The sequence below is a fragment of the Cavia porcellus genome, unplaced genomic scaffold, assembly GCF_034190915.1.
Source record: "Cavia porcellus strain 051 isolate PalLab524CR breed Dunkin Hartley unplaced genomic scaffold, mCavPor4.1 scaffold_1, whole genome shotgun sequence".
Classification (NCBI taxonomy): Eukaryota; Metazoa; Chordata; class Mammalia; order Rodentia; family Caviidae; genus Cavia; species Cavia porcellus.
The window spans coordinates 219,800,310-219,825,829 of NW_026947484.1; the positions used below are offsets into that span (position 1 = coordinate 219,800,310).

The 25,520-nt window shown below is 34.3% G+C and overlaps 1 protein-coding gene across 2 annotated transcripts in view; it reads left to right on the forward strand.

Moving 5' to 3' along the window:
- Hnrnpll (heterogeneous nuclear ribonucleoprotein L like) overlaps window positions 1-25,317 on the forward strand; it is a 36,219-nt gene extending 10,902 nt beyond the window's left edge. The window contains exons 2-13 of one of the 2 annotated variants that reach the window (XM_063229591.1): window positions 1,601-1,719; window positions 5,437-5,674; window positions 7,436-7,516; window positions 9,414-9,515; window positions 9,602-9,674; window positions 13,921-13,992; window positions 17,360-17,577; window positions 20,853-20,974; window positions 21,679-21,880; window positions 22,325-22,382; window positions 22,478-22,576; window positions 24,273-25,317. In XM_063229591.1, coding sequence (XP_063085661.1) covers window positions 1,601-1,719; window positions 5,437-5,674; window positions 7,436-7,516; window positions 9,414-9,515; window positions 9,602-9,674; window positions 13,921-13,992; window positions 17,360-17,577; window positions 20,853-20,974; window positions 21,679-21,880; window positions 22,325-22,382; window positions 22,478-22,576; window positions 24,273-24,328 — 1,440 coding nt within the window. In that variant the 3' untranslated portion in view covers window positions 24,329-25,317. Of the gene's footprint in view, window positions 1-1,600; window positions 1,720-5,436; window positions 5,675-7,435; window positions 7,522-9,413; window positions 9,516-9,601; window positions 9,675-13,920; window positions 13,993-17,359; window positions 17,578-20,852; window positions 20,975-21,678; window positions 21,881-22,324; window positions 22,383-22,477; window positions 22,577-24,272 lie in introns of both variants that reach the window. The other variant, XM_013155974.3, reaches the window with a different exon arrangement.
- Window positions 25,318-25,520: the final 203 nt, after the last annotated feature.

A 25,520-nucleotide genomic window follows, 5' to 3' on the forward strand; every position in this document is an offset into this window, starting at 1 on the left:
TCTTTTTTTTTGGTGTTTCTGAGATAAGGTGTCACTATGTAGTTCAGGCTGGCCTTGAACTCACAATGCAGCCCAGGTTGGCCTTGAACTCATGGTATGCTCCTGCCTCAGCCTCCCAAGTGCTAGGTTTACAGGATTGGGCCACTGTGCCTGGCCAATGACTATCTCTTTGACGGTAGAAAACACTGAACAAGTCAGATTAAATTAATATTTACAGGGGCTAGGGATTTAGCTCAGCGGCATAAGTGCCTGCTTGTCATGAGTTCGATCCCTGGTACCGATAAAAAGGAAAAAGACAAAAAAAAAAAAAAATTTACAAAGCATTGAATGTATTTGTTGAATTTGACAGTAGCAGTCCCCGTCATTTTTATTAGCAGAGTAGTCACACGAAAGTCTGTAGTAGAACTGATAAGTCTTTGAAATAGCCTTAAAAGAAGTTAATTTTCTTAGGTTTGTGCTAATATTGCATAAACAATTAAATCCCTGTATCTTGTGGTCTGAGTAACTAATTTAAAGATAACAACACACTGTTGTTATCCTTATATCATCTTTGAAATTTTGTCTTTTCTCCAAAATAAAGTTAGTTTTCTTAAAGTAATTGTTAATGTTTAATGGTAAACATTATTTTCAGATTAGTCTGTAGAAGAAAAGTTTTATAGTATCTTTTGTATACACACAGTTTTGGAAATTGTGACACAAGAGAAGTGTGGTAGTATTTGTAAATACCAATTTTTGTTTTAGTAGAACTTAAATAAATGAGAGCTATGTATATTTTTAAATAATTCTTACATTACATTTTTAAGATTTCAAGTTTGTATACTTACATTTTGAGAGTCTTCTGGACATACACTCAAAAATAAAGTATATAACCTGTATTTTAAGACAAATACAGGTTATATACTTTTTAAAATTTAGACTGCATGAGATCTTTATGGAGTTAAAACTAAAATTATATGACTGTTAGTTTCTAATTGTAACATTCCTTGTATATTTGTTGAAAATTTTCTTGAAATTGAAAAAAGTTACTAAATTTCTTTTGTATTTTTTATTGAGAATTACTTTTTTAGAAATTAAAATTTTTCATGTGCTGGTGCACGCCTGTAATCCTAGCACTCAGGGAGGCTGAGGCTGGAGGATCTCAGAGAGTTAAAGGCTCACCTGGGCTACACAGTGAGTTCAAGGTCAGCTTAATCTGCATGGTGAGACCCTGTCTCTCTCTCTCTTTTTTTTTTTTTTTTTTGGTCTTTTTTGAGACAGGGTCTCTCTTTGTAGTTCAGGCTGGCTTGAGTTCACTTTGTAGCCTAGGCTGGTCTCGAACTCAGAGCGATCCTCCTGTCTCAGCCTCCCGAGTACTGGGATTACAGGCATGAGCCACTGTACCCGACGGAGACCCTGTCTCAAAAAAAAAAAAAAAAAACAAAACAGGAAAAATATTTGCCATTCAATTCATAACTGTATTCTCAGGTTGTCTTGCTAACTTGTTCTTTTGCATTTTGGTTTGGGTTACTTTTTAAATGTTAGCTGTTTAGTACAGTGAAACTTACTGAAAGATGGAATTTAGACTTAAGTTTATTAACTAGAAATTATTTTCTCTTGCTAGGAGGCTGGTGGAAGTCATCATAAGGTTTCCGTTTCTCCTGTTGTCCATGTTCGAGGACTGTGTGAATCTGTGGTGGAAGCAGACCTTGTGGAGGCTCTGGAAAAATTTGGGACAATATGGTAAGGACAATAGGCACTTACGTTAATCAAAAATATCGAGGTAGAACAAGCCTTGCTTGATTACTATGTGTCTTTTTTTCTCTCAGTGTATAAGAGATGGAAGCAAGATTGTGCTGAACTACATTGCCAGTTCTTTATTTTTTAAATTTCGAGACAAAGCTCACTAGTGTGAAAAGCTGAAATAATGTACCATTTTTCCCCTTGTGTTTTGAAATTTTGTTTTATTTATTTTTTTCCCTGTTTGGAATAAGATGGATTTGAAAAAAAAAATGATACAGATATGTACCAATTTCCCAAAATGACTGTAATTTTTGTGTATTACAAACATATAGCGATTTAGGAAAAAAAAGAATTTAGAAAAAAAGTTTTTTGAGACAAGAAATCACTAAGTTGTGAAGCTGGGCTTGAACTTGTTATCTTCCTGTCTCAGCCTCCTGAGTAGCTGGGATTCCAGGTGTGCACCACCAGTTAGCTTGCTTCGTGTTTAGCATTATATATGTTAAATTTGTCTGTGACTGTATGTCTTTGGAACCTTTTAGCTTGTTAGTTATTGTTGTCAAGTGCCAGGAATGGCTAGGTAAGCACTATACCACTAGTTTTTTCTCAGCCTTAAGCTTGTTATTTTTAACCTCCTTGGGGGGTGGCGCATAGGTTTATTTTTGTGGCTTTTTGATCATCTCTCATTCTCTGACAGGTGGTATGTAAAATTTTAAGTGAAAACATTAGAGATGGGGGAGGGGGATAAAAGAATCAAGATGTGTTCTGTACATGTGTCCACACTGAAGAAATGTGATCATTATGTACAACAAAAGTACTAAGAAAAGGGGCTGGGGATTTAGCTCAGCAGCATAAGCGCCAGCCTTGCAAGCAGGCAGTCGTGAGTTCTATCCCTGGTACCGATAAAAAAGAAAAAGACAAAAAAAAAAAGTACTAAAAAAAAACAAAAATTGGGGGACCCCTCCCCCATAATTAGAAAAGTGAATTTCTTGCCCAAAGTAAACACTCAAACTTTTAAATTATTTTTGGAGTATGCCTGGCTGTTATTCTCTTCTAAGTATGGTGATCTTAAGTTGATTTTTTAAAAAATTGCAATACATTTAGGGGAACCAAGTTGAAATAAAAAAAATTTTAATATAGTTTTTGAGATAGCTTGATTGTTCCAATTAAGAATTAGGAATTATTTAAGAATTAAAAATTCTTAAATAACATTTTATGAAAGTTTGAGTATCAAAAAAAGTAATGCATAATGATCAGAGCTACCTAACAGAAAGGGATCATTTCTTCAAACAAGTAGTAATATTATCTATCACAGTATTTTATTAATTTCTTTGCTGACAACGAGACATTTGGCAAACTTATATGCTCAACTATGGTTGACGTACATACTTCTGAAACCACAGTTTCAAACTGTTTATCTTTAGGAAGTATAAATTAAGAATCTGTATGGCCATTGTAAAGGCCTGATAGAAGTGTCACTTAGAGGACTTGTCAGTATTTGGTTATATGCAGTGCAAATGTAATGTACTATTGTTGCCCACGATTGATGTGTTTTGAAATTTTTAGTTTTTTTTCTTGTCTGTCTCTGTCTGTCTCTCTTTCTCTTTTCTTTTTCTCCTTGAAATAAAATGGATCTGGAAAGAAAAAAAATGTTTTGATCGTATGAACTGGATATTGGAAGTAGATCTGTTTGAAGAGTTATGTATTGAAACTGACATAGGCAGTAGACTAACAACCTATTAATGATCATATAAGTGATACATTATCTGATGGAATTATAGAGAAATAAAGATATATTTAAGGCTTTTAAAACTAATTCGGATTGTTTGTTTTTTGAGGTAGGGTCTTTCTATGTAGTTGAGACTGGCTTTGAACTCACTATATCCTATGCTGGCCTCAAACTCAGTGATCCTCCTGCCTCAGCTTCAGAACTGTAGGATTACTGGTCTGTAGCACCACATCTACCTAAAATTAATTTCCTAAAGCTAGGAAATACTGAGATAAGTGTTATAAAGCAACTTGATGACATGTTGGAAATTTTAGGGAAACCATCACTATTTTAATATTTTGATGTCTATTAGATATGACAATGAGTTTGGGGATGAGGGTTGGTGAGTGCTGGCAGTGTGGTGGCACGTGCCTGTACAGTAAACTCAATCAGCTATTAAGGAGGCTGAGGCAAGAGGATTGTAAGCAAGAGGTCAGCCTGCCTAACATGAGACTCTGCCTCAAAATAAAAATTTTAAAAAGGGGTGGAGCATTTGCATGGCATGTATGGAGACCCCAGTGCAAGAAAACTCAAAATTAATAATTTCAGTTATTCCTAGGTAGCCTGTCCAGTTTTAGATGGTATGGTCTGATACTTAATCTGCTATAAAGTCTTCCATATATGAATGTCATTTAATTAATCTGTAGTACATCCATCTGCCCTCAGGTGGTACTATGTGGATAGCAAAATCATGAATAGTTGAAACAAATTAGTGTATAATTAAGAGCTTAATTGACATAAATGTATTATAGTAGAAGTTACAGTGAAATGAAATAATAGAAGGTGATTGCTGTTAAACTGAAAGAACCATTTAATAGTTTTGTTTCAAAGTGTTACATTTAAAATATAAAATACGTTTACAGAACCTTTGCCTATTTGTTTATTTAGTGATATATGTGAGATTATAAAAAGTATAGGTGCTGGTCATACTGAAAAGGTAAATCACAAACTTGAATATGTAGTAAATTTGTAACTAAAAACTGATATGTAAAGTTGAGAAATAATAGGAACAACATAACAGAATAACAAGTTAGTAATATTGTGCAGGTTGCAGTATTTTACCTTTTTGTCTTTAAAAATCATTAGTGTGTTTATATATTAAAATCAAAAGAATATTTAAAATGTCTCTTTTCTTCTCCCTATTACAGATTTTGGATAGTGATAACCATACTAGTTTTTTTTACTTTTTTTTTTTTTTTTTTTTTTTCATTTTTTATCGGTACCGGGGATTGAACTCAGCTTGCAAGGCAGGTACTTATGCCGCCGAGCTAAATCCCCAGCCCCAACCATACTAGTTTTAAAGCAAATCTTTTAAACTTTTGTACACTGAATCTATTGCCTTCAGTTTTTGTTTTTTATGTATGGTTTTTTGTTTGCTTGTTTGGCTTTTTGTGTGTTTTGTTTTCTTTCCGGTATTGAAGATTGAACCTAAGGGTGCTGCTCTACCTGTTAGCTTTTAATCCCAGCACTGGGAGGCTGAGGCAGGAGAATTGCCAACAGGTTCAAGGTTAAAAAAAACACACACAAAAAAACCCTCAAGGCTAGTTAGTGCCAGCTACATAGTGAATTTAAGGGTAGCCTGAACTATGTAGCGAGACCCTGTCTCAAAAAACAAACAAAAAAACCCTCATCCTCCTGTCTGTAGGAACAGTTGTGACACCATAATCAAGTGGTTATCTTCTCATGGATTTTCTGAAATTTATAAGTACTTTGGAGAACAGTGTTTATATGAATTTTGATTACTCAGTGTTGCTTTATTTGTCTTTTGGTTGTCTTTTTTAAAGAGTATTCTTAGTTACTATTCTAGGCATTTACTTGGAAAATTCAAAGGAGTTTGTGATTTCTATGATTGTGATTATTATTTAAGATTCGCTATGTTTTATTAAAGTCTGTAGATTAATGTTAATTGAACTTGTGATGTTTTGATATTCCCTTTCCTTTTCTCTTTTCAGCTATGTGATGATGATGCCATTTAAACGACAGGCTCTAGTGGAATTTGAAAACATAGATAGTGCCAAAGAATGTGTGACCTTTGCTGCAGATGAGCCTGTGTACATTGCTGGTCAGCAGGCTTTTTTCAACTATTCTACAAGTAAAAGGATCACTCGTCCAGGAAACACTGATGATCCATCAGGAGGCAACAAAGTCCTTTTGCTGTCAATTCAAAATCCTCTTTACCCAATTACAGTGGTATGTGTTTACTTTGGCAAACTGGTATCCCGGAATTGAATTCACGACCTCACACTTGTTAGGCAAATGCTGTGCCACTGAGATAAAACCCCAGGCCCTAAAACTGCTTCTGTAGTGACTAAGCTATAGTTTCTTTACCTCGTAACAAAGTATTTTAGAATAGTTATAATTATTAAAATTAATCTGAACTCTCAAGTTTAATGAACAAAGAAAAAATAATGCTGCAGCCAGAAAGATTAGAAGTACAGTTACCATAATTAGTCATCCTGAAACTTTTATTGTTACCAGTGAAAATTGTTTTACAGTAAGATGCACATAGAATGATTAACAGTATTTTCAGGTGAGAAAATTATTATAATGTGAGACATTGCTACTGATAACACCTCATAATGTAAGTTTCTTTGGGATAGCTGTTTAAAAACCTAATTTTTACTCATAGTTTCCTGCTGCTTTACCCTTTTAAAAATTCAAAATGTTTAAAAAAGATTGTTACTTTCAACAAGGTTAATTTCCTGTTTAATACTCAGCATGTTGTTTCACATAGCTAGTAACAGAGATAGCTGTTGTTGTTTTTTCAAAACAGGGTTTCGTTGTGTAGTACAGGCCGCTCTTGGACTATGGCACTCCTCCTGCCTCAGTCTCAGAGCACTGGGATTACAGCCAGTCACCACTACAATTGGCTGGTACTTGAGTCTGACTTTTTTAATGATTAAAATAGTATGGTAAGGGAAGCTTCACTTGGCATGGTTTCTTGTACTGGGCATATGATAGAGGTCATAAACTTACAGCTAAGTGTAAGTTATTCTTTAAGATTTAATTAGTCTTGTTTAGTTTTCTAATATCAAAAGTGTTAGCATATTTAAAATATTTGATGTTTTAGAAAAAGAATATAATGTAGTACAAATACTTTTTTTTGTTAATTTTCTTAATACCTGATAGTACAGCTGTGTGATTATAGATGTTCAAGAAATTTGAAAACCGAGTAATTATTCCTGAGTGAGATTTGGGTTCTGACTCACAGTGACTTAGTCATTTTGTTTGGTGACATGTAGCACAGTATGAATGATCTTTCTTGGATCTTTTCTTTACAGTCATTGTGCCTTGAAAAATGAATATCAGAGTTTTATTAGCATAATAAGTACTTATTGCTGTAATTCACATGATTATAGTTTTAAACATTTCAGAGTCACATTTGGGGAAAAAATTACTTGGTTACAGTTTTGGTTTCTATATTGCCAGAAGCTATTTTAGTCACCTGTTATGAAACGAAATACTGAAGGTTCATTTAGGAGATAATATAGTTAACAGTGCTTCTCATTGAGAGAGTCTCCAGTGTTGGTATATTATGTGAGGAAATAGCTTAAAGTTTTTAAAAGTAATTTTTAAAAAATTCGTGTAGAGGCTGGGGATGTACTCAGTGGTAAGTGCTTGCCTAGAATATGTCAGGCCCTGAAAAGTTTTTTATAAGTTAGTTTGGTGCAGCATAGTGGTGCACAGCTGTAATCCCAGCACTGAGGCAGAAGGGCGTCGCTGTGAGGTTCTGTTAAGTTGAAAGAGTTCAAGGCCAGTCCGAACTACACAGTGAGATCCTGTCTCAATCTCTCTCTCTCTCTCTTTCACACACACACACACACACACCACGGTTTAACCTGTAATTAATGGGAATGAAAGTACTTGGTTTTTCAATAAAAAAAATGGAGCATACTTTTAATGTTTTTCTAAACATAAAATGTGAAAAAGTTTTGTCTTTCACCTTCATAGGATGTATTATATACTGTGTGTAACCCTGTTGGAAAAGTGCAGCGCATTGTTATATTCAAGAGAAATGGAATACAAGCAATGGTTGAATATCCTTTATTTGTAAATTTTATTTATTTATTTAAAAGAGAAAAAATCCAAAATTTTGAAGCACAATGACTAGGAGGTAACAGTGGTATATACATTGTGTATTGTTATCTTCAAATCCGTTACTCAGTGTACAAGACTTGCATTTAATTATCCAAACAGTACTAGCACAAACCTTTCTCTTTAATGAACTCAGAGAAATCAATAGTATAACTATCTTTTATGTACATAGTTTCTTTCAGCTTCTCACACTAGTGAGACAATACAGTGTTTACACATGCATGTTTGATTTATTTCACTAACAAGTATGGTTTCAAGTTGCATCTTTTTGTTGTGGGTTTTTTTTTTTTTTTAAATTGGTACTGGGGATGTAACTCACAATCTTGCACTTTCCAGGCAGGCGCTTACACCACTGAGCTAAATCCCCAGCCCTATAGTAAATTTTAATTTAATTTAAATTAATTTAATTTTAATTTAATTTAAATGTGTATGATTGTTGTGTGACTTTGCTCGTTAAGCATTTCTAGATAAGTGGTGTTTACTTTTTCTTCCCACAAAAATCTTCTTGGCTTAGATTTTAAAAATGAAAAGTATAGTACCCATAGAGAATTTTACTATTTTGATAAGAATACCTTGCTACCATAAAGCAGCCCAGTACTTTATCTTACATTGTGAAATAATACTATTAGGTAACATGGACATTTATACCTTCTGAAGTTTATCCTAAATGAACTTCTCCCATTCGCCCCTGAATATAATTTGGAAGTAACAAAACTTTAATTACTAGAATTTTTCTTACCCCTCTGTCTTAAACCTTTTAAACTGGTCATGATTTATATAAGATCTTCTCTGTTAGGTTTGTTAATATAGTCAAGTGAACAACTCAAGTTGTGAAATAATACAATACAGTTTTGTTTTTTTTTCAATGTGGAGTATTGAACCCAGGGCCTCATGCATGCCGGGTAAGTACTCATGGACTTACATGCCTGGCCCCAATTTTGAAATGAAGAAAGACCTTAGCCTTTGTGTGCACAGGCATGTGTAGGAAAAAGTAGGGATGTATAGCAAACTCTCTCAGTACTTGCTTCTAGTAAAGCATTTCTACTTTTTGTTTATTTTTTTGGTACCGAGGATTGAACTCACAACTTTGTGCTTGTCAGGCAGTTGCTTATGCTGCTGAGCTAAATCCCTGGCCCTGTTTTTTTTATTTTATATACTTTAGTAGTTTGATTTTTTTTTTTTAAACACAGACTTAAGTGAGGTTTACAAAATAAAATTAAGTTAAATGATTGTAAAACGTTGCCTTCTCAGAAATATGTAAGAATCAAATATTTGTATTAATTTGGCTCTTTGAAATGTTCTTCATACATGTAGGAATAAAATTTATTTTCTGTTTCAAGGTAGCAGGTTGTCCTTTGTTAGGAAATACGACCATGCTCTATTCTTTTTATTCCTCAGTTTACAAAATACTATACTTCTGATGACTTAGAAGGATTAATGTAGATTGGTTGTATTATGTTTTCTTTGGCAACTTTGGGCTTAAAAGTCTTAAACCAAAATTTCTTTAGAACTTTTTTTTGGTAGACAATTGCAGAAGTTAAAAGAGGTATTCTGATTATTTTTAGTCCTTTTCTTTGTGAGTGAAGAATGAATAAATACTGGATTGGGGGGGCGGTACTGGGGATGGAACTCATGACCTCACACTTAGGAGGCAAGTGCTTGAGCCACTGAGCTAAATCCCCAGCCAAAAATTAGATATCTTAAAACAGATTTCCTTGGGGCTGGGGATTTAGCTCAGTGGCATAAGCACCTGCCTGCAAGCAGGCGGTGGTGAGTTCGATCCCTGGTGCTGATAAAAACAAACAAACAAAAAAACCAGATTTCCTTAATAGAGTTTATGTTTGAATCAGTCCTTTGCGCCCAGAAAGCCAAGGCAGCCCTTAATGGAGCAGACATATATGCTGGATGTTGCACACTAAAAATTGAATATGCAAGAGTAAGTATTTTTTTACATTTAATCAAGGAAATATGTATGCTTTGAGTATATATATTTTGAACTTACTTTATTTTCAATCTTAACAGCCAACTCGTCTAAATGTTATTAGGAATGACAATGACAGTTGGGACTACACTAAACCATATTTGGGAAGAAGAGGTAGGTATTTTATGCCTTTTAGAATGTACTTACCTCCTGACAAATTTTTATGTGCAGTTAGATTCCTTTGTCATGAGATGAGCTAGTTAAATCAATTGAAAACCTGGTTGGTGAATGCTCTTGTTGGAAAAGGCCATGTAATGCTGGAAAATAACCTTGAACATTAGTGCCCCCTACTGGTATGTACTGAGCTACTTAAATTTAGTTCAACAAGGAGCCCATACATACAGGCACGCCCGCAGTTCAAGGATTGCATTTCTCCAAGCAGCTCTCTCTCTCTTTGGAGGAGAGGAAACTGATTCAGAATATTCCTTACAAACTGCAAACTTGCACACTGCTTCTCTATGGAAAGGACCTTTCCCCCAAGCTGGACGAGGCATTAAGAAGGATAGAGGACTTCAGCAGGCTGACTCTACACTTCATCATGCACAACATCGGCATCAGCAAAAAGCCCTCTGAAAAACTCAGACTTGCAATTCACCTGACTGCATACTGCATGCACCATCACCCGAAGTTTTTAAAGGAGGACACTTAACAGTGCTTCAGACTTGCATGGGATGAACACCATAATAGACTGTGCCCATTTATTCAAGTTGTGTATGTATATTGGTCTGATTTATTTCCCTTAAGGTTTCAGTTGTAGAACTTAAGACTTTTCACTAACGAAAACTAGACTTTATTTACAATGTTGTAAATCTTAATGCCCATCACTGTAACTGTTTACAGATTAGATTCAAATTGTTAATGGCAGATAACCAGAGTCAGTTTAACTATAGGTCTTGGGAATTGATATCATGCTCAGCCACTACATATTAAAAGATGTGAATCAGAAAGGTGCATTGACTGGCTGAGGTACAGCTCAGTGGTAGAGCGTGTGCGTAGCATGCGCAAGGCCCTGTGTTTGGTCTCCAGAAAAAAAAAATGCGTATTTGCTGCACTTATATTTACTTTTTTTTTTTTCCCTCAAATATGGGCATTGAACAGAAATTCTAACAAAATTATAAGGTGCTTTATTTGTAAAAGGTGTTTTCCTATGTGTGGTTTGATTTTTGTAAAGTGGCTGTTTATAAATTGTCACTTTTTGTAATGATTTAAGTTTATCATTTATGTTAATTTGTGTAACTAGAAATTTTGATATTTCAAGTATAGGTAAAGGTAAACATGTCTGTTCAATTTTGAATATATATAAACTTGATAAATCTGAAAAATAGGAGCATTTCATTTGAGATGCAGTATCACCTGTAGCCTAAAAAAAACTCTAAATTTCAGAGGATAGATTTGATAAAATTGTTCAACTGTGTGGCAATTCTGGAATATGCAAATTAAAATGTGGATCTTGTAAAAACAAGGGGGCTGCAGTATTGGCTACATCTCAACTACAATATCAGTGTTTGAACCACATACTGGAAAAACTCAAGATGAGTGTAGTTATAAAAGTCAACTAGAAAAAATTATAAAACATCCAAAAAACCTTGGGTATTGGGTACTCTAGTGCATGTATTTTAGCAAAAGACAATGTGTTGATCTTTTGCATGTTCAAATATTTACAACTTGTTGATGGTTGTATTAACTTTCAATTTCTGGGAAATCATCTTGGTTTATGCATGGGATTGTAATTTGTATGCAGCTTTGATAAGACCCCACATTTTTCACTACTTAATGGGAATCTGTTTAACCTACATGTGGTACAGTTGTATTTAATATTGGAAAACAAAGCCTTAGCACTCAAAACAGGCTAAGTGGTTGATGAGAAATCTCTCACTTCTGTCAACTTACAGAGTTATGGAACATTGTGTTGGTTTTGTTTACTTATTTGAAGTAGTTGGAGTCACCTTTTTAAAAAATGTCTCTTAAAAGACAGATTTAAATCATGTTCATATGTATTCTTTAAAAAGATAAGCAGCTCACACAAAGCCAGCTTATGTTAATTTTCCACACAATTCTAGTCAGATACCTATTTAGAAATGCGTAAGGTAGATAGTGAAATATAATTAAAGGAAATAAAACAATTTTGTTTATGCTTTCAAAGGAAAACCATTCTTGTCTTCTGATTTCTTACAGACTGCTGATTATATTTTGACAAGACTCTAGCAGTTTTATGCTTTTGTTTCTGTAGTGATCTTAGCTTGCCCTCAAGATGTAATAGATGATTTTCAGACCTTTTGTGTTATGTCCAAAGAGACTTTCACTATATCTTCTACCCAAAAAAGGAAGAACTTCTGTTTTTTAAAACCTTGAGTTTAGATAGTTCTTTTCACCCCTGTTTCAAGTGAAAATAATCCTTAGCCCTAATTCCAACTAATGTCTCCAGAAATGTGGAGCAAACTTGCATATACGTGCATCTTTTGAGGAAGAAAATTCATAGCTTCCATTAGGTTTCAGTTGGATTCACGAAAACTTAACAAGCCATTATTTATAGACTGATGTATTCAGTGTTTGACTTCTCTGCTCACTTCTATTTGTGTGACTTCATATTAGGCAGTGAATATTTCAAATAAAGAATTATTAATAATGAGAATGTATGGCTGAAAGATAGCTTTGAAATCTTCTCTTCATTCCTTCATTATATGAATGAAGATTGAGAGTTTCTGTGACTGAAGCAGATTAGCAGTTTATTTGGAATCTTCTCATTCCCAATCTAGTCCTTTTTCTTTTAGCATACTAATAAGTATGTATATTGATACAATTAAGTATCAGTGAAGATATTATTGTGGTTTTGGCCAGGCATGGTGGCATATGCCTGTAATCCCAGCACTTAGGATTCCTAGAACAGATAAGGAACTGTATTTAGTGTTTGGTGGCACGTGCTTAAAGAGAGGAACAGTAACGGAGATAAGCAGACTGGGTTGATTCAAAAGCCGTGAGCCTTAAATGATGAGATATTGGAAGGCCTGTATTGTAAAAAAAGGAACTTTTGAGTATTTACACTGGAGAAGAATGACTGGGGATATAGAGAAATGACCACAGTAACCTTTTCAAGCATGTGGAAGAGGTTTCAGATAAAGAGTGAGTCTGTAAGGGACCACATGGGTTAGAATGTGGTCAGAGGATTAATACCAAAAGTCATTTTCTTACAATTTAGGGTATTTAGGAACATAAAGGAAGGTAGTAAGTACTTGTTTGTCACTGGTATTGAGTAAGCAGAAACTAGGTGATCCTAATGAATAGGGATGATAAGAGTGACCTCTTTGGTCCTTTTCAATGCTGTGATACTTGGAATAGGTAATTAAAATTGCATTTCTCTATATAGACGGAAGTGAAAATTAAAAGTATTTCTCATCTCCCATAAAATGCTGTGTGTTTAGGTGACTAAGGGTGTATAGAAAGCTTCCCTTTGAATTTTCAAAGATTAGAATGAACAGAGCTTTAAGTTATATATACACAGAGTATTAGGCACTATAATTTAATCTGGAAACTTTCTAAAAGTATTGTACAATGACATTTGAAATTTATTGATCAGTGTAAGTTCTTTTTTGGAAACTACAAATAATTGGCATGCCTTTCCTGAAAATATAACTAGAATAAAAATTATCCTTAAGAGTATTGTAGTGTTCTCATCCAATAATGTAGCCCCCTTGGTTAGCTTTATCTTGGCATATTTTAACTTTGGGAGTTGCTCATATTCTGCCTGATGTTAAGGTCTACAGATGGTGGCCTATATATGATTTAATATAAGCCAGTGATGTGCAAATTTTCAGCTCTCAAGTCAGTAGGTGTTTGTAAATATGTGTATATCCATAAAAAATACTCTGTGTTTACTGATTGTGAAACCATGTAATACAGGTTGTTGTTGGCTTATGCTGAAACTTCTTGAAAGAAGCCCACTTTGAAAATGTGTTGCTGTTGAAGCTAATAGTATGATTCAGGTACTGTCTTTCAAAAGTACTGCACTTAAAGCTTGTTTTAAAGACATGTATTGGTAAAAACTTCTGTACATTGTCAAACTCTAGCATTGTGTATATTCACTTTTTGCGAAGTATCTCTTCCCTTAAATTTGAAAGTGTGATTGTATTTGGCACTTGCCAAAAATTTATTTTCAAGTTAAGTGGAATTTGTTAGATAGTTATTTTCTTAAACTTTTGGTGTTTGTACTTAAATTGGATATGAACAGATGTTTAAAGTTAACCAGGAGTCTTATTTCTTTTATGAAGTATAATGGATGTTTTGAATGGGTGTTTCCCATGTGAGAACTCTGTTAAGTACTTGAGTCAAAATTGTTAAAACTGTGTTTTTACTTTTGTGTCAGATAGAGGAAAGGGTCGCCAGAGACAAGCCATTTTGGGAGAACACCCTTCTTCGTTTAGACATGATGGCTATGGTAAGTTTGTCAAGGTAGAAGGAAGGTAGTAGAGATGAATTGTTAGAATTTTTGCATTTCTGATGAAGAATGGCTTGATTCTTGCCTCTATGTTCTTCCTACCTACTTGATATGGTTTATTTGGGAGTATTCCCTTACAGTGTGTTCCTAAGAAGTTGCTCAAAATCCCTTTTTAAAGGATATTGACATAGGAAATAATTGTTGAGATAAATTGAGAGCTATTGCTTGGGGATTGAAAACTTTTTTGCCATTTTTTTGGTTTTGTTTTGGTTTGTAATGGATTCTGGCCTGTAAGAGAACCACAAAGGGGTATTATAGTTCAGTAAATTAATTTTCATTGAGCAATTATGAGCATAGAGGAATTTTGAGTAATAAAGGCAAAAAAAAGTGGAGTATCTTCCAAAAAAGGAAATATGCTTCTTGGTTTTATAGTTAGTATTTTGGCTTTGGTTAAATTTGTTTGCATTTAATTCCTCTTTTAAAAAGTTTTTCAGCAGTTGTTATTTGCTGTGTTGATAAGATTGTGAAACCTAGAATTATAATCTTTCCGGAGAAAAAGTTAGCTAAGCTTCTACTATTAGACATGGTGAGAAGTAGAAATTGCTGTATTTTAAATTGCTGGAATTTATCATCAAAAAGCCCTTGATATTGTCTGTTATCCTAAACAGTGCCATATTCTTTGTTATGACCATTCTTATCTGTGTCAGCTTATACTTAATGTCTTTTTGTTTGGACTCCAGCAGTTTATTTCTCGTATGTATGTATATTTGTTTAAGATTCTCTAGTAGTCTATATGCCAAAGGTTTTTGAAGCCATCTACAGATTAGTACGTGAATTAGTACAGAATGAGTCCTAGAACAGTTTTAGTGAATGTGTTTCTTGGTCATTTTTTTAGTTGTAAACAGTATTAGATGTAATTGTATGGTTAGGTTTGGTCTTGTAATAAATATTTACTGGGAGTCTGTTGTACTTTATAGTGGAGAGCTGTTTTAAAAATTACCAATTACTAGCTTGCATAGTTGTGGAGTTTAATGTTAGTCAGTGGCAGTTAGGTGAAGGCTAAAAACTGATTAAATGTCTTGCCAAAGGGGGAGAGACAAAACTTGGAAAGGATAAGAGAAGGCTAAAGAACTCTATTGCAGTGGTGTTGAAACTGATTTTTTTTAATTACAGGTTTTCAGCTGCATTCCTTTATAACTGAAAAGTTGTATAAGCAAAATGTATTATATACCTTACAAGAACTTTTTATTTTAAAAGTTTATTGTGAAATCCTTTAACAGTTACATGTCCCAATTTATTGTGTGTAAATCTTTAAAATGTAAACTTACGTAAAGAAAAATATGGCAAAATCTTTGAAATGGCAGTTACTAGTGAGGGATTATTGAAGTGATCTAGAGAGTCCTGCAGAGAGAAAATAGATGTACTGGGATCTTAACAGGACATCCATTCTGAACCATGTCCATTAAGATACTGAACTTAGAGGTTCATTTCCTAGAGAAGTAAGCTTGAAGGCTTGTGAGAGAGATGCCTGGATAAAAAGAGGTGAAGAAGCATAGGTAACAGATAGTGAAGATATAATTTAATCCTGATGGTTGAAGCTCGTAATTAGAACATTATTTACTCTCTTATTACCTTTGAGTTGTGAGTGGATCGTAACACTTTTGAACCTTAGCCAACCTAAGCAGAATGAAAATTTATACTGCTCAGTACTGCAGAACTTTCATTTCCCGTGGAAAAGAAATAGATGATAATGAAATATCAGTACTTCACATGCAAATGGTAGTGGCAGAGAGTCAGTGTAATGTGAATATGTATGTGTTTCTGCAGTAGGGCTAAAAACAATTGCTATTTGAACCTTAGTATATGCTAGAGACCCAAATATGTATGGTTACTAACCCTTCATTCACCATGAACTATATCATCGTTTTGATAAAATATCAGTCTTCAGTGAAAGGGGCAGTTTAAAACCATGAACAGTGTAACATGTATACTGATAGTTCTCCTTAAAATTGCAGAAATTTATATTATGTTTCTATGCATTCAGTGTAGTGTTGATGTGTAAATATAAATGGCAGTGTTACTTAGAATATTAAAAATTGGAATTCATCTTAGTTTTTTTAATAGCATGTATGAACACTGAAATTGAGGAAACTCAATAGGTAACACATGTCCCTTTGATTTAACATAAAAATGAAAGTCAGTGGCATTACATTCTCTTTTTGAGACATGAAGGAACTTGAATTTTGGATTATTTTTGTACATCTGGAGGACTTCTGCAAACATCCCAGACTGTGCTGCTGTATCACTAACTTAGGCACCCCTGAGGTGTGCAGGGTTTATGTTTCCGTGCTACAGGTCTGCATCTTAGTTGCTTCTTCTGTCTTCCTCTGCTTCTCTCATTGCTATAAATATGCTCTGCCTCCTTTTAGTTTGGTAAGCCAGATAAAGTTGTTTAATACAATGCTTACATTTAGCAGACGGATTCTTGTAAAGATGTAAGGGTTTTTTTTTTGTTTTGTTTTTTTGTTTTTGGTTTTTTTTGTTTTGTTTTTTGATGTCAGTTTGAGAAATGTAAGAGAGCTCGTAAGAAGTGGTTTGTGGGTTTCTGTGACAACAGTTTCAGACATTCATGCATTGTTTTCTGTTGTGAGTTCTTGATTTTGTTTAGGGCCATATATCAACTAAAGATGAATTATTTAAGTCTGTAGTTGAAACACTAAACTGAAATTTTAGTTTCTTAAATTAAAATTAGGAGAATAAAATACTAACCTGCAAGTATACTACAGTCCAGTGTATTCAAGGAGCTAACTTTCTGTGCAACTAAAGATGTTTTTGTGTTTTATCTATATAGAGGTAACTTCCTAGGTCTCACTGTTTATTTTTCTTCCAAAATATACAGGCAATTTTTAGAAAATGTTTGAGGTGTAACTTATATGCAGTATAGTTACATTATAATTTATATGCGGTCCAAAGTTTTGTGTTGGCTGCTACTGACCCCATGCCCTTATACTTTTTTTTGTTAAGCCATTATTTTTAAAAATGCACAACTCTATAACCTGTATGCGGGTCCAAGTCACTATATTAGATTTTATCAAAACACATAGACTTCATTTCCCACAGTTTTGTTTAAATATAATTGAGGGAGTTTTTGTATCAGACTTGGTAACATCAGCTTTTTGATGCTTAGCATGAGGGGATGCAGGTAGGGATATACATAGCCCACTGGTGAAACACAAGGCTAACATGTGTGAAAGCCTGGGTTCCATCGTTAGCACTACTGAAAAAGTGTGATTTTTTGTTTGGCAAAATGCATCTACTTACGTATTTATGAATGTAACTGTATGTTTTATTTTGGTCCTCCTTTCAGGATCCCATGGTCCATTATTGCCTTTACCAAGTCGTTACAGAATGGGCTCTCGAGATACACCTGAGCTTGTTGCATATCCATTACCACAGGCTTCCTCATCGTACATGCATGGAGGAAATCCCTCTGGTTCAGTTGTAATGGTCAGTGGATTACATCAATTAAAGATGAATTGTTCAAGAGTCTTCAACCTATTTTGCTTATATGGAAATATTGAAAAGGTGAGCTTTTATATTAATTTCTTTGCTAGAATATTGAGTATTAGTTCTGGAAAGGCTTCAGATAATATGTGTTAAAAAGCCCAGATGTAAACCAGCTGTGGTGGTGCATACCTGTAATCCTACTACTTGGGAGGCTGAGGCAGGAGGATCTCTTGAGTTGTAGGCCAGTCTGGACTACAAAATGAGACCCTGTTTAAAAAGAAAAAAAGTCAGGGATGGTGACCCACACCTAGAATCCCTGTACTTGAGGTTGAAGCAGGAGGATCACTGCAAGTTGAAGGCCAATTTGGGCTGCATATTGGGTTCAAGGCCAGCCTATACTACAAGCAAGACTGTCAGACAAAACAGAAACAGATAACGTGTCTTTTCCGTGTATCAGAAATATCCAAATTCCTCATAATCTAAAAATCCATTGTATATGCACACTTCCAAAATTTTTAGTTTCTTGCTATGTGGTCAGTATAAATTGTGGATAGTAAAATATGTTTTAAATGAAACTACGGTAAAAGTCTACAGCAATAGTTTAATCAGCTAAAAGACAAACAGCCTATATAGATACTCCTCAAGTTAGGGAGTTTGACTTAATATTTTTCAACTTTAAGATGATGTGAAAGTGATACACATTCAGTAATAAATTGTATTTCAGATTTTGAATTTTAATATTTTCCTGTGCTAGCCATAAGCAGTAAAGTATTCTTTACTGGGAAGCTGTGGTAAATCCATTCTCAGTAATAATGAGGGTGCAGTGCAGTGTCTATTGTGCATTGTATTCTGTTGCTAGGCCGTGAGGCTAAGTACATTAAAAGCGGTTACTTTAATGTAACTTTAATGTAAACACATCTCAGAGCTTGGCCACAAGTGTGACATTTTGGGAGAGCTCTACATTTGCCTCTCAAATGCTGTGGTATGAGTATCATCTGAGGAGTAAGGCTTTTATTTTAGCTTTTATATTTGAAACTGATCCGCTTTAATAGAACGTTTTCATACTATAGAAATGCTGTTTTCCGTTTTAAGTGGTTTTAATGGATTTTTTTTCACAAAGAGAAAGTGTAAGCATTTGAGTCACAAGTATATGGAAAGAGAGCATGATTTGAAAAGCTGCTACTCTTAGTTCTTAATTCTAAAATGTCTCATATGGAAGCAGCTTTTCTAGAGTCAGATATAAAAATTTTCTCTATTATTTAATTACACTAAAAGAAACAAGAAATATCCACATTTGGTCCAAGGGACGACATACTGGATATTTCTGGTTATATTACTTACCAGTGAAACATAGGGTAGATTTAGCAGCATTGGTGAAAGTCGATCAGATTTTTTTCATGCAGAATATGTTAACCCAGGCCTAGGTGTTTAAAGTGTAGGAACTGCATTTTGATAGTGAAGCAGGCTTTCATGTATATTTTAACTTGCATTACATAGTATTACTTTGCTATTTGTGCTTTTTATATGTATAGGCAATCAACCTCAGGCAGGTCGTTGTACAGTACGTCTTTTTTGTTTGTTTGTTTGTTTGTTTTTTTTGTGACAGGATCTTGCTGTGTAATTCAGGATGGCCTTGAACTCCGTGAGCACAGGCTCACCTCCGACTTGTACGGAACCTCCTACCTTAGCCTCCTAAGTGTTTGGATATAGGCATGCACCAACATACCCAATTACAGTAACATTTTTAGTCGATTTCTGTTTTGTGTTACAAATGGCTTCATGATTTAGAAACCCAAATAGCTTTTTATTTCACTAATTGTAGTCTGTTTCACTCCATGTTGTCTCAAAAATTTTTCAGTAACTTTAAGTGATACATTAAAACTTACATCATAATTCATTTTTTGGTTGTTGTCTTTTTGAGACAGTGTCTCACTGTGCAGTTCAGGCTGCTGTTGAGCTCATTTTGTAGATGAGGCTGGTCTCAAACTTGAAATGATCCTCCTGCCTCAGCTTCCCGAGTGCTGGAATTACAGGCATGTGCCACCACGCAGGGCTAATCATAACCCTTTAAAGACAGTTAATTTTTCCTAATTTTGGGAGGTTTACCAATATAAAAACTACATATATATTTAGTTACTATTCAGTTTATAGACTATTACTAGATTAAATAAAAAAATTTGCCCACACGAAAACAATTTCAAATAAAGCTGAAAAGTCCTATTACTAAATTTTGTTAAGGTATCAATGTAGTGTACAAATGCTAAGATAACCCATTAAAGTTAGTAATTGAAATGATGATAGTAAGTACCACACTGAATTTGTCCTGTAAATATGTCCTCAGTGTTCCCTTGAGGTTGACAGGTATATGGAGGCATGTTCAAGTATGTTCGTGTCTTTGTGATACCTGATGTAGTTTACATGTGGGACTTTGTAAGAGTTCTCTCCTGTGCTGAGTGGTTTATCCCACTTTATCCCATCTAGATCTTACAGCATTATGTACTTACATTGAAATAGTATAAGATAAATACGGCCTCTGCCCAGGATGACATGAGAAGCCATGAAGTATTGCTTCATGTTCAACTTCCCCTGCATTACACTCACTCCTGCGTTATCTGAAGGTTTTTGTATCATTTATTATATAGCATTTCATTTATTGCTGTAATAAAACTACATAGTTTTAGTTTTGAAAGTTAATTAATTATTACTATTATTTTTGGCACCAGGAATTGAACTCAGAATTTTGTGCTTCCCACGCAGGTGCAGTGCTGCTGCGCTGTAGCCCTGGCTCTATTGATTATTTTTGAAACAGGGTCTCACTGTGTACTTCAGGCTGGTCTCAGTCCCACACCAGTCCTTCTGCTTTAGCCTGCTGACTGGGATTACAGGCGTGTGCCACCATGCCCGGCTTTCTTTACAGTTTTTGAGCAGCTTACTAGAATGTAATGTTTAAGATCTTGTTCATCCCCGGTACCTAGCACAGTGCTTATCAAACTTTGTTGAATGAAGGATTATTGATGAATCTAGGATGAGTCTTATAGGTATTTAGCATTATCTCCGTTTTTTACAATAACTTATCTGTGGCTCAGAAAACTTAGGTAAATGCCCTCCACATGGCACAGTTAAATAACAGCTGAGATAAGCCTGTGTTCTTCTTCGGTATGTCATACAATGGAATTAGTCTTTGTAACATCATTGGATTTTGGTAAGAGTTAAGAAAGTCTCATACACAGCAAAATAAATTTAAGATTCTAAGTGATCCTCTCTATTTGACTTTAACCACTGAATCATACTTTTAAAATTTCTATTGTAAAAATAGTTAAATGATAACTTTTTGTGTATTTTTTAATTTCCAGGTAAAATTTATGAAGACCATTCCTGGCACAGCACTGGTAGAAATGGGTGATGAGTATGCTGTAGAAAGAGCTGTCACACACCTTAATAATGTCAAGTTGTTTGGGAAAAGACTCAATGTTTGGTAATTATCTTAATTTTTGACAAGTTTTAGGGTTATGTAATTTAGATTGTATTTACCTCTACCTAGTTACTAGTTTCAGGGTCATGAAACAGCATGTTAAAATAGGCAAGTTTGAATGTTAAAGGTTTGGGGCTCATTATGTATGTATTTCAGGCTGGTCTTGAACTCACTGTCTAACCCAAGCTGTCTTTGAACTTGTGCCAGTAGTCCTGCCTCAGCCTCCTAACGTGCTGGGTTTACAGGATTGTACCATCATGCCTGGCTTATGTTAAACCTTTTTAGCATGAGAATATGTTTAATAGGTTTTCTTTGCAGTTCTTAAACCATAAAGGATTCATTTTAACGCATACGGAATATAGTTGGCCTTCTGTGTCTGCAGACTCTGTATAGATTCAACCAACCATAGATCAAAAATACTTGGGAAAAAATTACATCTGTATTGAAATTGTATAGTTTTTTATTATGCCCCGAACAATAAGGTACATGGAAGAATATGCTGGGATATAATACTACACCTTTTTATATAAGGGACTTGAGCCTCTGTGGGTTTTGGTATCTATTGGGTCCTGAAACCAACTCCTGTGGATTCCAAGGGATGACTACTGTATTTACATTAGCCATATTTACCTTCTTTTGTTAAGAGTCTCGGAAGCATCTTGATACTAACTACTTGTTGATGTGTGTTTTCCTTTTTCCATCTTCAGTGTATCTAAACAACATTCAGTTGTTCCAAGTCAAATATTTGAATTGGAAGATGGTACAAGTAGCTATAAAGATTTTGCAATGAGCAAAAACAATCGTTTTACAAGTGCTGGCCAAGCATCTAAAAATATAATCCAGCCACCTTCATGTGTACTGCATTATTACAATGTTCCACTGTGTGTTACCGAGGAGACCTTCACAAAGGTAGGCCCTGAAATACAAATGTGTGTAGACTGTTGGCTGGGGCTGGGGCTATAGCTCAGCGGCGCAGTACCAAAAAAAAAGAAAAAAGTCGGCATGTCCTGTTTTAAAATTTATATAATATCTTATTTTTAAAAAGTTTTTTGTTCTGCTTTTGATATTAATAGCAGAAACTTAACTTTCTAGAATTTTACTATTTTATCAGTACCGGGAATCGAACTCACAGCCACGCGCTTGCAAGGCAGGCACTTATGCTGCTGAGCTGAATCCCCAGTCCCAAATTTTACTGTTTTAAAGTATTTTTCTCATAGAACTTGGTATTAACCTGAAAATATGTTTGATTTAATTTATTCACATAATGTTCAAGGCTTAAATGCTGCTTTTCTAACAAAGAATGTGACATTATTTTGACAGTATCTTTGATGTAGTTTCACCTTTCTTTGACAGTTGTGTAATGACCATGAAGTTCTCACATTCATCAAATATAAAGTGTTTGATGCAAAACGTAAGTAAACATACTCCCTTTTTTAAAAAAACTTTTCTGTATCAAACTGATGACAAGCAAGTGACAATTAGATTTGTGTCTTTGTTTTGTTTCAGCTTCTGCCAAAACACTTTCTGGGCTATTAGAATGGGAATGTAAAACTGATGCAGTAGAAGCTCTAACTGCACTTAATCACTACCAGATCAGAGTCCCAAGTGAGTAAAATGTTTTTATGTGTGTCAGTTATTCAATAGCAATTCAATACCTTCAGAACCATTGACAGTGATTTTTAAAAATGCTTGGCAAGATTTCATTCTCTGTGTCCCTGTCCCTGTCTCTGAGCTGTGCTCCCTCCCCTAGCTTTTTTGTTTAGAGAAGTGCAGGGGAAAAAGGCATAGAATCCTATACCCATCCATAATCCCTGTATTAGTTACTTAAAGTACGTAACAAATTATCATAACATTTAGCAGCTTAAAACAATAAACATTTATTGTTTTTCTTTTCTTGAAGTTCAGTAATCTGGGTGTAATTCAGCTCCATAGTTGTCAGTGAATTTGCATTTAAGATGCTGACTGAGTCTGTAGTTATATCAAGGTTTGAGTAGGGCTGAAAATTCACTTTTAAATTCACTCATGTGGCGTCTGCAGGCCCAGTGAAGCCACATTGGCCTTTTCATGATAGCTGGCTTTCCCTTGGAATGAGTGATCCAAGTATTCTTTTATGATTGAATTTTGGAAGCACCCTACCATCATTTAATGTGTTCTTTTGGTCATATGTACCATGCTACAGTTTGTGACTTTCAGAAGAGAAGGGATCACTGGGATTGGCTTTCACATTAATGTTGATCATTTCAGAGGAAAGCAATACATGTATATTGTTAGAAAGTCAGCATAGGGAACAAAATAAAAAATTAAAGCCTTCCACAGCCTCCATCTTTCTTTTCCTTCCTCCCCATACGGTACATCTACATTTTAAAAATGTACACAGAACACTTCCATATTCTTCCATGCTTTGCTCTTTTCACTTAATATATCTTGAAATTATTTCTATATTGGCATATGCAAAGCTACTTTTTAAAAATTTTTAATGGATTTTCAGCGTAGCTATTCATAGTAAAAATGTGCCAAGTTTATTTCACCATCTTCCCACCGATGGACACTCCAGTTGTTTCCATTTGTTATTTGTTGCAGTAAGTGTGCTTACAGCTGACATTTTGTGGTGTGTATTTCTAGGTCAGCTTTCTAATAGTAGAGGGCACTAAAGTTTATATTTTGGTAAAATGTTGCTAACTTGTCCTTTAGAAAAGTTGCACCAGTGTACATTACCATCTGTCATCTCTGGAAAAGGCCTTGCCCAACACTTTTACCAATAGTCAGAACTTCAGTTTTGACCAATAAGAAGAAAAATGGTATTCCGTAGTTTTAATTTATACCAAGTGAAACTGTCACCCTCTTTTTGTCTCTAAAGTGGTAAATAATCTCCGGGAAATACTCAAGGTGTGTTATAGATTGTCAACTCTTTGGAGACAGCAACAATTATTTATCTTTTTATCCCTTAGAATGTCTTGTACTTGTTTTTACCTTGAAGAACCTCCAGCCCCCGAAACTGTAGCTTATTTTTTTAATTTTTACTTATTTTTTGGTTTTTGAGACAAGGTGTTGCTATGTAGCTTGTACATGAAGTGCTTTAGAGTAGGAATCTAGCAGTGAACAAAAGTGGTTGCTCATTATGCAGCTTGCTGTCAAGTAAAATAGGAGCAAAGTAAGTAATCTTACCCTTAACAAATTTCCCCGTATATTCTTGATTTCTGATATTACAAAAAGGTGAAAGAATTTACTCTTGTTAATTCTAGATGAAAATTTGATGCAGTGAACCACTTAGTAACTTTGTTTTTAAAAATTTTTATTGCAGATGGTTCCAATCCATACACTTTGAAGCTTTGCTTTTCTACATCCTCCCATTTATAAGAAGAGCATGTTAGAATTTATGTTCATCTTTATTACAATTTCAAAGCCACAGTTTATTGACAAATAATCTAAAGTGGTTCATCTAATGTTGCCTTGCTCATTACTTTAAGATCTTGTTCTGTAATAAACATATTTTGCCTTGAATAAATTTGTTGTAAACTTAAATATTGTTTTCATTTTCAGATAGAATATCATAATGTAGACTTGTCTACACCTTTGTTGTAGATTATACAGATATATGATTCTAAACTTATTACTATAATTTTACTTTCATGGTAAAAGTATATTTACATTCTTAATGCTAATTATTATCTGCAAGTATTTTTCCATGTGTATGAGATTAATGCAGGTAAAAGTATTGCATTTAAAAATAGGATTCCTATATGTTTAGATGTTTTAAGTATGTTGCAGTTATTCATATTAAACATAACTTGTATTTATTATTTTGATGAAGTTTGAGAATAACATTACATGTGTTGACTTATGTACTACAGATTTAGCTGATTTTATATTTTGGAAAGGTTAACAGACAAAGATACACTTGTACAGTATCTCTCAAACTTATTTAAGCCAGTGTATTTTTTTGAAGTCATTGTCCATATGTATTGACATGCTTCTGTTTCTAGTTCCAGTTTGAAGGTTTTATAAAGTTATAACAATGAGTTAATGTGTTCATCTTCATTTTTTGTGTGTGGCTTAATCTTGAAAATATATCTAGTATTTGACATTGAGGTGATGGGGGGCATTGAGGTCTTAATAGAAGTTATACTTAACAATTTTTGTGTAATCTAGGATCTATGGATGGATTTTAGAGTCTGTGAGCATCCTAAACTTACATATAGAAGTTTGGGTGTTGCATTTTTATTTTCTACTCTTTATCATGACATGTATTTTTCTATATGGTGCAGTACCTAAAAATCTAATTTGATTTTTCATTGAAACAGATACCGTTTGTCTTAGTACCATTTATTAAACATTCTCCTATTGGCTCTGTTTCTCTCTCTTTTTTTTTTTTTTTTTCGTTTTAGATAATCATATACTGGCAAGTAAGAGTTAAGGACTAATATATTAATAGACTCTTGACATGCTTCTTAAGTTAACAGCTTTGTAATACTAGAAACTAATGTACCTATTTTTGTTTTCATCTTTAAAAGAAGAAAAGGTGAGCACAGTGGTGCACACCTGTAATCCC